The 12,853-nt window shown below is 43.7% G+C and overlaps 1 protein-coding gene across 1 annotated transcript in view; it reads left to right on the top strand.

Moving 5' to 3' along the window:
- ACBD6 (acyl-CoA binding domain containing 6) overlaps positions 1-12,853 on the top strand; it is a 151,959-nt gene that overhangs the window by 124,067 nt on the left and 15,039 nt on the right. Inside the window, exon 7 of the mRNA XM_082264923.1 lies at positions 6,181-6,211. Coding sequence (XP_082121049.1) covers positions 6,181-6,211 — 31 coding nt within the window. The remainder of the gene's footprint in view (positions 1-6,180; positions 6,212-12,853) is intronic.

The following is a 12,853-nucleotide window of genomic DNA, read 5'->3' as shown; positions in this document are numbered from 1 at the left end:
GTTGTAGAAGTGGGTTAACAACCACTTTAACTGAACTTAAGCAGTTCAGCAAATAAGAGTGTACATCTAGACTTTGCAATATTTGCTCAAAGTTAGAGACATATCCCATCAGACTTAAATCTGTAATTAAAGCAAAAGGTGGTTCAGCAAAATACTGACACAAGGGCTGATCCTTTTTCCAACTCAGTGATTCTGTTTAATTTTTTTTCTGACATGCTGGTGTTCTTTCACTTGGGTGTTAGAAGTAAATACAGCTGGATAAAACAAAAACTGTCTGTCTTCATTTCAGGCTGCAAAGCAACAAAATGTGTTTTTTTTATTTTAAAGGGGGTGATTTATTTTCTATACCCACTGTATACCAGGTCCTATGTGACGCCTCATCAGAGAGCCAGCTCATAGTCTAAAGCCCCGTACACACGATCAGATTATCGAACGATCTGTCGTCTGTTTTTTGTGGCATGCTAGTCTGATGTGGAAAGTGAAGAGGTTCTTTTCATATGAATTTTCCCGTACGACAGAATTCTACTTCAGAAGTGATGTCATGTGTTGGATTGTTTTGTATGTGTTCTTTCGTCTCTGAGCATGCCTAATCTTGATCTTAAGATCTTTTTCCGTCGAAATCTGTACTAATGAGACGAAAATCGGACGTTGTTTTGACGGATGACAAAAATTATATAGCCTGCACATGAGGATTTTGTCAGCCGAAAAGTCGGAGTTAGTTGGCTGTCGAAAGCACCATACTAACAATGCTAAAATCGACAGATCGGTCGTCGGACGAATTTTCCCTACAGATTTTCTTATCGTGTGTACAGGCCTTTAGAAAGAGACAGCTGCCTCCTGGAATGTGTGTATCCTAAGAGGCTGCAGGAATTAAAAGAAAATCTAGGTAGTAGAAGAACTCCCTGAAGAAGGTAAAAAAAAAAAATCAGCTTGCAATTTTTTTTTGTGGAGGGAGGTAGGAATGAGATGGCCGAAAGTGGCTGGGGAGGGTGAAGATCTGCTTTAAGTGATCATACTAAGATAGGCTGATCCACAAATGGACATAACAATATCAGCAATGTGAGAAGTTCATAAGTGAAAAGTCCATGTATAGCCTACTCCTTCTCATGTAATGACTAAAGTTGGCTTATAGGTATTGCTGTTACAATACATAAAGCATCACACAGCTATGTACAACTATTACATATTACTGCAAGTGCCAAAGGTGAGGTTTTGTGTCAAAAAACCATAGCATGGAATTTCTAAGTGGTTCTGCTGTGGTGAGTTTTTCACTTGCCATTCTTTCTTTTATGTTGTAGAAAATTGTAATCTGTCCATTTGGATTACCTTACATTGGTTGGTTCATACATAAGGTCAAGAACAGAAATACAGTGTTTAGCATGCCAGCATGATTGGACATTGCATGCCTGTGGCCACCTTACATGTAGAGGTATAGTAAGTTTCTCCTGTTACTTATGAGGCCAGTGTGTGGGGTAGAAGTCTAAAGAAAAAAATGTGGTCCTTTTGGATTGGCCATTTCTGCACTTTAGATTATCTGAGATAACAGTTCTAGATTGTAATTGATAAGGTAAGATATTACTTCTATAGGCCATACTCTGTGTAGCGGTCTATTCTATGATCTCATGCTACTTTATGTAATTCTCCAACTCGATTTGTTTCTTGGGAATGGGAGATTCTTGTATTTTATTTTCTCTTGGAGGGAATGATAGAATTGCTGGTCTTGTGGTTTCTGGAAAAATTGGCATAATGTCATTAGAGATGGATGAAAAGCTGAATTTCCTTTTTGAAATGGAACTACTTACACATTTATTATAGAAGAAAATTAAATATCCACATTTTTTTTTTTTTTGTTTTACTAAAATGGATTTGTCTACTAAAATGTTTTTTGTTAATGTAACAAAAGAGAGATACAACAGTTCTTCCAAGAGAAGTAGCCTGAAAAACTTTTGTATATAGCATTTCAGAGTTTAAATAAGTCTTTATAGAGAAACAAAATATTAGCAAAGTAACCTTTAAATGTGTGCAATTTACACACACATATTAGTTTTATAGAACTATGCAGCCCTGATGTTAATCTAAAATACCTTTTGTAAGAAATAATAAAGTATATTTAAAGCAAAAACATTATTTTTGGATAGAGAACGGGATGAAAAACCCCTGTAAGGAATTTTTTTTTTTTTTTTTAAGGTCAGCAACAGGATCGCTAATCGACCTCTTACCTGTTTCTATTGAAATTGCTCCATCGCGACCTGGACAAGTAGATGCCACTTCCACATTAGGGAGATTTGTCAATTATCCAGTAGGGAAGTGGCTTTCTCTGCTTGATTCTGCTGCTGCCCATGTTTTCCCACTAGCAAACCTCTGTCATCAGCCGACCCACAGGTTGAACGAAAAAAAAAAAAATAAATAAAATAAAACCGATTCCTACATCCATGCTGTACAGCACAAGTGAACAAATCTCCTACTGTGGCTATTCTATTTTGACAGCCAGCACCAGTGGCTGTCGAAATACCCAAACAGTTGCTGCAAATGATTGGATGCAGCTGCTTTTCAGCCAACAACTTTCTGTCCTGCTATTTTGATATTTTAATCAATGGATATGGGATGGCGACCAGTTTACCCAGGGAGCGAATTTTAGCCGGTTTATCAGAAACCTGCCAAAATTTGCATGGCCAGCATTGGGGGGGGGGGGGTGTAACCTGACAGCAGAGCATCTCTCCTTTTTCTTCTCACACTGGCTGGCCTTGTTTGTCAGCCTCATTCACACTATGTGCAGTGACATGTATTTTTCTGAACTGGATGAATGCGGGTCACAGCAAAGGCACATAGAAAACAGTGGTTTTCTGTGTGCCTTGTTTACACCACAACACACATTTTTGCTTGAAAATGCAAAGCAACGTGCCTAACAATGCAGGCAAATAAATGCATTTTCAGTGCACTTTTATGTGCAGTAAGGTGTGAAAGGACAGTTCAAGGTTTGACAATCAGCTGATTCTTCCCTTCTTTATACATGTTTCAGTTATCTACTATCTTTGCAGGTGGTCAGGTGGTAAAGCTGGCAGGAAATTACTCCAGCAATTCAGATAGTGCCACTAAAGCTCCATTCACATAAGTGTGTCTCTAAAGTTGCACAATTTCCAGTGTGACTTTGGGGCGCAACTTTCGGATCAAAGTCGCACCAAAGTAGTACAGACACCTTTTTCAAAGTTGCTGTGATTCGTACCAATTAGAACAGGTGCCATTGAAAAGAGTGGGGTGCGACTTTGAAGTCCAAAATTTGCACAAGTGTGAATAGAGCCTAGCAGTTGGCGAAGCAATATTGGTTAATAAAAATAGACTGACAAAACTGTTGGAAATATATGTCCAATATAATGGATGATCTCCTCTGCAAAACTCTTCCCTGCCCATGGTATACTAATCCACCTGACCAAAAACCTCTTCTACTTCGTCTCGTCTAAAAATTCTCTTAAATATGACAACACTTTTGATCAAAAAGGAAAAATTAAAATTGACCCAGAAAATCCAGCTTTTCAGGTTTAGGATGTGTGCAGGGGATGTTTTTTAGGTCAGAATCTGTTCTATGCAAATGTAGTTGATAGGAAGTAAAAGACAAATACACTTCTGTAGAGGAGGAATTCACTTTAATTATACAATACCGTTCCACTTTAATTAACATATAAACAAGTTCCAATGTATACAGATTAAAGAGTGTTGGCTTATGTTTTTTTTTACAAGGGTTTTATTTTTGGTACATTTATTGTAGAATCCTAGACCATTTGGAAATAATTTAGCTGCAATTCCCATGCCATATGCACAGTAGATGATGGGACAAGACCTTTGTTACCTCCTGTGATCCCTTCAGACACACTCTTCGTCTGTTGGGAGCTAAGATGTTAATCCAATCAAGAACGCGTGGCAAGCTTCAGATGCTTGGCTGTTTAAGGGCTGGCACGAGTCTCCCGTCCTAGCCTCCCACCCACATCATCTGTCCCCTATTTTGCCTCTCCCTCCGCCTGGGTCAGGTAGAATTCACAAGCACTGTGCAGCTTTGTGTATCGTTGTATTCATTAACCTCTGTGATCATGCTCTTGGGAGGACCTATTAAAGCTGCTGTCAGTTTAATTTAACCACTGCGATACTGGGTGGTCTGCAGTCCATCAGTATTTTTAGTGTCACACTCCTACTTGTACAAAGCGTTTGTGACACAATAGATCTTTAGCATTTTATGAGTGGGGATTTTTTGGCCTTACATGTGTTCATTTGTTGTTAAGAAACAATATGTATTTATTTTCTTTCAAGAGGATTTAGGTGTCTTAAAAGAAAAAAAAAAAAAAGCCCACAGACAAATTGTATTAGGCCCCTTTCACACAGGGGAGTCCGTTGGCAGACTCTGTTTTTCTCAGCGAGGATCGATCCGCCGATCACCCCCCGCTGAGCAGGCGGATGGCAGCTCTGTCTCTGCGCTGTCAGATCCCCGCTCTTCTCTATGGGGGAATCCGATCGGAACGGACCGTCTGTCCATTCTAATCTGATCCCATCCGATCCGCTGGACGGATGGAAAATAGGGTTTCCATCTGTCCAGATTTGACGGATCGGATCCGATACCCCATAGAGATGCATGGGGCATCTGTTCAGACCGCCAAAAACGGACAGGTGGATCTGAACGGTCCGCCTGTGTGAAAGAGGCCTAAATGCAAACTTGAACAATACCTACAAATGTGGAAAGACCACAGAATTCTCCTTCTACAGTGGATAACCTTAATAGCTGTGAGCTGAGATTCATTATTGCACAACTCAAGAGCATTCTTATAACGAGGTTAATAAGAATAGTATCATTTGGGGAAATTGGCAAAAATGGTGTCCATAGCTCACTAGTTTCTTTAACCACTTAAGGACCAAGCCTATTTCTGACACATGTTGTTTAAAAGTTAAAATCCGTATTTTTTTTGCTAGAAAATTACTTAGAACCCCCAAAACATTATATTTTTTTTCTTTCGTTCATTGACGGACACCGCTCCTGAGACTTCTTAACCATTGGTGTTATACTGCCCCCTACAGGAGTAGGAGGCAGTATAACCCAATGGCAGGAAAAAGCTTGACTACGCCTATGGGCAGTCCCAGGGGGTATACTCCCACACTCAGCTATAGGCACTCACAGGTTTTTTTTCTGCCTAGTCAGGAGTAAGGACCTAGTTCCTTGCAGGGATCTCTGGTCCTGGCAATTGTTTTTCTTTTAAATTAATTTTTTCCTATCTTTGTTATTTTGTTCTTTGAGAATCTACTATTAACTGCCAGACTGGGTGAAGGACTGGATAATCTAGATCCAGAGGGTCCCCCCAGTCTGGTCAGCGTGCGCGCACAGGCCTCAGCTCCGCGGTAGGTTGGCCGCGACATAGCCCGACTGGACGGGGGCTGGCCTGTGAGTTAAATGTCTCGCAAGGGCGCATACGACCTGGCTTTGGCCTGAGTCGCAGCGTTCCTCCTGGCCGTCAGCCACCCACATCTGATGTCTATTGAAATCGCCCGAAGTCGCAGAAAGTAGTGCATGAACTACTTTTAGAAATCGGTGTGGCGCCATAAAGTCAGCATGACACCGATTGGGACAGTGCCGTTGCAATAGGCTGCAATTTGGCATGCGATTTGACATGTCAGATTTTTGCATGTTTGCAGTTTCCACATGCAGGATCCTATAAAATTGTCAGTGTAAAGACAACTATCCTCCCTGTCCATGGTCCTGCTGTTCTAGATCACTTCTGTCAAAGTTAAAGAAAAGGGGGGTATCTTTGGTATAATATGTGTGTTTGGAGCCAGTGTCTGCTGTGACAGATTTTGATGCACAGATGAATATTACTACATTTCTATTTGAGAACAAGCCTAATGTGGTAGCACAATTAGGTAGCAGTTTTATTGATTTAAAATATACAGTAGTTACCTTTTTTATAAAATGTTTGTAGCTTATTTAGGAAAGGGCTTCAGAATATATCAGTCTAATGTATCGTTCTCCAAACTGGGGAATCAGAATACATTAATGCTTTTCTGGCCTCTGATGTGACATTTTATCAATAAGCATTGAACCTGGTCAACTCTTATAGGGATCTTTAGGAATTTTGCCAATCCATTTAGCACAACTATACTTAAATTTGTACACACAATTGATCCTTGTATATTTTTCTCTCCCAGGATTCAGAAGGGCAGACACCTCTGCATTATGGTAAGTAATGTCTATTTCTTCTGTCTAATTATTTTTTTTCTTATCTGTTATTAAAATGAGACAAAGGCTTAAACATTGAAATCAGGTGTTGTCATGTCTATGGCTCACTTAAGTCCTAGTGGAAACCCTTGGCTGATCACTCTATGTAAAACAAGTTGATTGATTGGCTGTCTGTTATTCCATCCCCCACACACGAGTCTTGTTCCTGGGGTATACGTATAGAGATCTGCCTGTGATCATCCGTTCATGTAAATCACAGACCTCTGCCACACTGCACAGCCAGGAAAGTGACACCACTTTTTTCCTTGTTTAGCCTTCTTTGCTCACCGAGCCATGAAACAGTCCTAGTTTATAGAGTAGTTCAGAAAGATGTGACTGACAGACAAAAAAGCCACAGGAATTTTCTGTGATATACTAGAATTGGTGTAAGTGAGAATGTAGCACTCTGTGGCATTTGTGTACAATGATGACCTTTTTTGGGCACATGTAACACTTCCAAAATCTGGTTAAAGACCTTCTTTTGAACTCTTTATTTGGAGCTGCAAAACCATGCAACCTGTCCCCAATAGTTTTCTCATTCGCCTATTATTTTTTTGTCACAATGCCTGCAAAGTTGCCACGTATCCAATGCCCCCCCTTCAAAATACTGCTGGCACAGTGCTCTGAAGACACTCAGAAGTCGATTCAGCTTGTGTTAGTGGCTCCAATTCCCAGCAAAGCCTCAAGCTGATACTGACAGCAAGACATCTAGCTGTAAATAAAGTTTTGCCAGCATGGAGCTCTGACTTAAAGCCTAGTACACACGGGCCAAAAGTCGGATGACATCGGCAGTTTCAATAGAAACGGGCCAACGTTCGGCCCGTGTGTACAGCAGCTGGTCCGATAGAAGCTGTGCGTTCCTTCAGCTTCAGTTAAAGGGTAATGACGAAAAACATCTGCCATTCAACGCTTTTCCCGTCCAGTGCTTTTTTGAACGAAAAAAAAAAAAATAGTAGTGTGTACCAGGCTTTAATTCTTAATTCTCTGATTTAATTAATAAAGAGAGTCTGGTTTGGCATATTGAATCCAATATTCCCAGAATTTTCTGATTCTCTGCAGGTGTAGCATGTAAATATAGAAGGATGAGAAAACTATTGGCCCCCGTTCACATGGGGCCGATTTGATGTGTCAAATCACATGCCAAATCAGAGCTTATTTGCAGCGTCGCAGATTCCCAAAAGTAGTTCATGCACAACTTTTGGCGACTTTCGGGGCGATTTCAATAGACATCTGTGCATGAACCTGCATAGATGTCTCTCAAATCACCCCCCAAGTCAGACTGAAATGCCGGTTTGAAATTGTGCGAGTTCAGCTGAATTTGCACAATTTCAAAACCACCCTCAGTGTGAATGTGGGCTTGGGGATGCACTGATGCTGAGTATTTTCAAAATTACTCATACTCTTGAAAATGCTCCCAATAATGAAATCATTACTTAACAGTGTGATTTGCATCCACACAAAATGTATGAGCACAAATCGCACTACAAAGAATTTTATGAGATTTGAACAGGAATGCGTTGTAATTCTTTTCCGAATTGCATGCGGTTTCCCGCACCACTCCTGTGTGAACCCAGGCTTGTCATAGTGAAGTTTACGCAGGAGCAGTGCAGGAAGGCACCCTGCATGACGGGTTCCACCAAAGTCCCATCGGACTGCGGACATTTGCGGCTCCTCCTGCCTCTCCAATGGCTTCCCCCCCCAGAGATTCTAATGGGTCAGCACCATCACATGGATGGCACTGACCAATCAGAAGCCATCTAGCCCGTACTGTCAGAAGAAGAGAGCAAGCCGTGGAGATTTCAAATCCCCAGACAGGTAAAGCAGCTTTTCTGACAGCGGGGGATTGGTAATCTGGTACAGTGGGACCAGGGGGGAGGGGAGGGGTTCCAGTGGATGGTTCAAAGCTGTGGGAGGCTGGGGCAAAGCCATGGAAGAAGAAGCCGCAGCCACTGATGTCCACAGTCATATGGGAGCTGGTGGAACCTGTCGTGCTGGGAGGTTTCCCCGCTCCTGTGTGAACTCGGGCTCAAAATCACTATAAGCCCCGGTTCACACTTATGCGAGTGCGGGAAGGCTGCGAATCCGCAGCCTGTTCCCGCATCGCACACGCACCCCCGGCAGTTCACACTGCCATATGCGATACGCTGGGGGTGTCAATGTAATCTTAACGACACCCCCAGTTTGATCGCATATCGCAGTGCGATCGTGCAGTTCGCACAGGATCGGATCGCACAAGTGTGAACTTGAGTCCGATCCTGATGCAGCTTCCAAAAAGGGTCCCTGTGCGTGTTTGCTGCGGTGCGAATTTAGCCATACAAAGTGTGTGGCTAAACTCGCACCGCACAGCCGATCGCATGTAATGAAGGAGCAGTGCGCTCCGACATTACATGCGAACCCGGCACTCGCACAAGTGTGAACCGGGGCTAAAACTGGGTTCACACAGGAGCAGTGGGGGAAACTGCATGTAATTCGGACAGGAATCGCACCGCATTCCTGTTCAAATCGCATGCAATTCTTTGCAGTGTTATTTGTGCCCATTCTTTCTATATGGATGCAAATTGCACCCAACATATCGGTACCCCGCATCAACCAGTACTTGACCAAAACTATGAGTACTCTTATTCAGCAGTAAAAAAAAAAAATGTATAGGTGCAACCCTAGAAAAACTATTACACAAGTATAATATTTTTGCAGTTTTGGAAAAAGGATTCAAATAAAGAAGTATGACCTGGTGACCGGATATCTTTAAGCAGAGCTTGACTCTGTAGTAAAGCGGTACATTTTTGAAATGGAGAATGTCACATCAGTCTTTTATGGTATTTCTAAAGATGTCTATAGAGAAGAATATTTCTGGCAGTTTGGGTAGCATTGAGTATACCTCTTTCTGCAGTGGCCTGTTGCTTAGAATTTAAGGTCTTTGTACAGCAGGACCTTGAAGTAACATCTGCCTGTCCCTAAACTCTTTATGTGCTGGGCAGCTCCGCTCTCATGAGTTATCTGCAACCTGACAGCAAGTGGTAATCGCAAAGGTCAGGCACCCCATAAAATGGCTGTAAATCTATCTTCCCTGCTTATGACCATCCAAGGTCAGCATGGAGTTCTCCTCCCTCCTGTTGCCGCCTCTATTCTGGAAATGCCCTGGAATAGGGGTATGAAATACTATTTTCCTGATCTCCCAGTGGAAATCAGCATTCTCTGAAAACCAGAGAGCTGATATCAGACCAGTACCCATCTGGTATGGGGAGGAGGCAATATACATCTCTCCTGTCATCACTGTGAAAAGAAGTGCAATCAGGATTTTAAAGCAGCTGCATTGCTTACAACATTCTATTCCTAGGGATATTTGCAATAATATTTGAGCAGCCTTTTAAAGATGTCATCCAGTGAGCATCACATTACCAACAGTGCTGGTACATCTATATATAGCTGTTGAAGATGCATAAATGAATGGCAACAGTGCTGAAACCAAATGCATATTGTTAAATGTATGTAAATAGAATATATACATATATTATACATAGCCAGGCATTGGTCAAGACACATTTTTATCCTCTGAATAACAGTGAACATTTAGATACTGAAAGATTGGCTTGTCCCTTTTACTCTTCAAAATACTTGAATTTTTAATGTTTTCAAGCTTATTTATTGTGTTTATATGCATGTTATACACGCAATAACATGTATGCATGTTCATCAATATTTGCATGTTGTTCAGGTTGACCATATTTCCTGCATCAAAATGCTTTTTTTTCCCCTTTTTATTATGGTTATTATTTTATTTAATTTTTATTTATTTTTTTGCAGTCTGTTCTTCACTATGAAAAATGCATTTTGTTAACATCCTTCATACAAAATGTACTAGATAAAAATGCATTGATGTGAACAGTGATTTTAAAGCAGTAATAGATACAGGAAACGTGTAATATTTAGCAGCTTGATAATACTTAAATATGGTGGCTGCATTAGTTTCTCTTTCGTGCATTGACGGACACAGCTCTCCAGTATTGTTATTGCCCCTTACAGGATTAGGACACTAGGCAGAAAAAAAAAAGACATACTATGCCTATGGGCGGTCCTAGGTGGTATACTCCCCCCCCCCCCCCCTCTCTGCGGTCCTAGGTGGTATACTCCCCCCCCTCTCTCTGCTATAGTTCTTATAGTTCTTATGCCTTGTCAGGTGTAAGGACCTAGTTCCCTCCTGGGGTCTCTGGTCCTGGCAATTTTTTCCTTTTACATGACCGTTTTTTTTTTGCTGCGAGATCTACAATCAACTGCTGGACTGGGCGACGGGCTGGATGATCTAGATCCAGTGGTCATCCCAGTCTGGCCAGCGAGCGTGCGCAGACCACAGCTCCGCGCTAAGGTGGCTGTGACGTAGCCCCACTGGACAGGGGCTGGCCTGCGAGTTAAATGCCTCGAGAGGTCGCATACAGCTTGGTCTCAGCCTGAGTTGTAGCATTCCTCTTGGCCAACCGTACCCTCATTTTGATGGTGAGGAGGTTCTGTCTGGAGCAGGGCCCGTCTGGTGTGATGTGTAGCTGTCCTCCCTCCCTGGGACAGTTGGACCTGTGGATTCCCCTCCTTCTCATCAGACCCCCCCTAAATGTTGGTGGTCCTTGTGGGTCATCTGCCCCCCCCCCCCTTGGGTAGTGTGGTGGTTTGGGATAGTGTCTGGGGCAGGGTGTGCTATACCCTACTGGTGGTGTAGGGGGCGCTGCCAGCGACTGGGCTATCGGCTGGGGGGGAGGCACTGCCTTCTATGGGGGCCCTGTGCCCGGACCCCCCTTTGTAGTTACAGCCAGGGGTCCCTGGGAGCCTCGTAGAGCCACACGCATTAGGCATTTTATTGTAGCCTATGTGTTTCAATGGCCGACTAGCTGTTTGTGTAGTCCGGCAGCTATTTTTGTTGATCTGCCGTGCTAATAGAGCAGCGGCCATAATAGAGGAGCCTCTGGGAGACGATTTTTGCTGTGGGAGCTCTTTCCTTTTGGACGCCGCACGTGGAGCAAGTGCATCCTGGAGCAGACAGTGGGGTGATGAGTATGGTGGGGTCCCTCCCTCTGCTGGAGGTTGTGGGGTGCTCTGCTTGCTGGGGACCAGCACAGTGGGGGTGTCCCTTAGTGATGCTGAACCCTTTTTGTGGGGGGTCCCCCTCTTTACTGATGGAGTCTTTGGAGCATTTTTCCCCACCTGATCCCCTTTCAGAGGCTGCAGGTCTCAGGGTCCCAGCCATCTATTGATGCACTGATGGCGGGCCTAGAGTCCTTTGTGCCCCAGGTGGAGGGGACTTTTGGGCCGTCTTGCGCAGCAAAAGTGTTTCCTTATGCCTCCTATTTTGACAGATGTGTCGCAAAAGAGTGGGAGCATCCAAAACGTCCCTTTTGTGGTTCCTAAACGCTTTGGGATAAGGTACCCCTTTGAGGAGTCCATCCTCAAGAAGTGGACTGTTCCACCAGTAGTGAACCCCCCAGTTTCCAGGTTGAACAAGGCAATCTTAAATCCGGTTGAGGAATCTCCGGCTTTTAAAGATACGGCTGACCGGTAAGCGGAGTCCGTAGTCCGCAATATGTTCACTGTTGTTGGTTTAGCACTTAGGCCGGTCTTCACTAATGCCCTGTTGTCGAAAACCCCGAGTGGGCTAAACTTTTGCGCCCGGACCTGGAGGGTGAGCTGCTTCCCCCTGCCTTTGCCGAATTAGTGGACCAGTTGGTGGACCTGTTTTTCGGCAGTGGTGCTTAGGCATGTATTATGGCTTAAGTGTTGGTCTGCGGACCAGACTTCCGAAAAAAGAAAAGCTCTCACTGGTTTACCTTTTCAGGGTTATCGCCTGTTTAGGGCTACCCTGGATGGCATCTTTAAGAGTCTCCCAGGGGGGGATAGTACTTTTCTTCCACAGTCTGGGAAGGGTAAAGAGCCTTGTTGCAGACGTGGCCCATCTTTCTCGGCTCACAAGAAGTTTTTTCGCCCCTCAGAGTGTACTGAAAAGGGCTCAACTGAAAAGGGCTCAACTGAAAAGGGCTCAAAACCTTTCAAGTCCTCTTAGGAGGTCCTAAGCGGCCCTGGTCCGGCAAGCTGAGAGCGAGATTCTCTAGACCCAGGGACAAGGCTCCTTCAGCATGAAGGTGGGCTCTCACCTGTGCCTGGGATGGGGGGACATCTTTGCTGGTTTCTGGCCCGTGGACTTCTTTGGTAAATTAAAATGGGTCCACGAAGGGATACTGTCCGGTTACAAGATAGTTTATTTCTTGCCCTCCGGAAAGATTCTTCTCTTCCAGTGTGCGTCTGTCCTCGGACCGATTGCAAGCTCTGTTTGGGGCGGTACAAGGCATTGCTCCTTCAGGGTGTGATTTTCCAGGTTCCGGTCTCGGAACGCTTTCAGGGTTTTTATTTAAACCTGTTCACAGTCCCAAAGAAAGAGGGCATGGTACATCCAATTCTAGGCCTCAAGGCCCTCAACTGCTTTTTGCGGGTACAGAAGTTCAGAGTCTTCTCACACGGTGGTGGCATCCCTACATCAGGGTGACTTTCTTGCTTCTATCGACATCAAGGATGCTTACCTGCACATTCCAGTATGTGCCCAACACCAGTGCTTCCTCCGTTTTG

The sequence above is a fragment of the Pelophylax lessonae genome (assembly GCF_965119305.1).
Source record: "Pelophylax lessonae genome assembly, chromosome: 8".
NCBI classification, from domain to species: domain Eukaryota; kingdom Metazoa; phylum Chordata; class Amphibia; order Anura; family Ranidae; genus Pelophylax; species Pelophylax lessonae.
The sequence above is the reverse complement of the archived record's forward strand: the minus strand, read 5'-3'. Positions and strand labels throughout refer to the sequence as shown.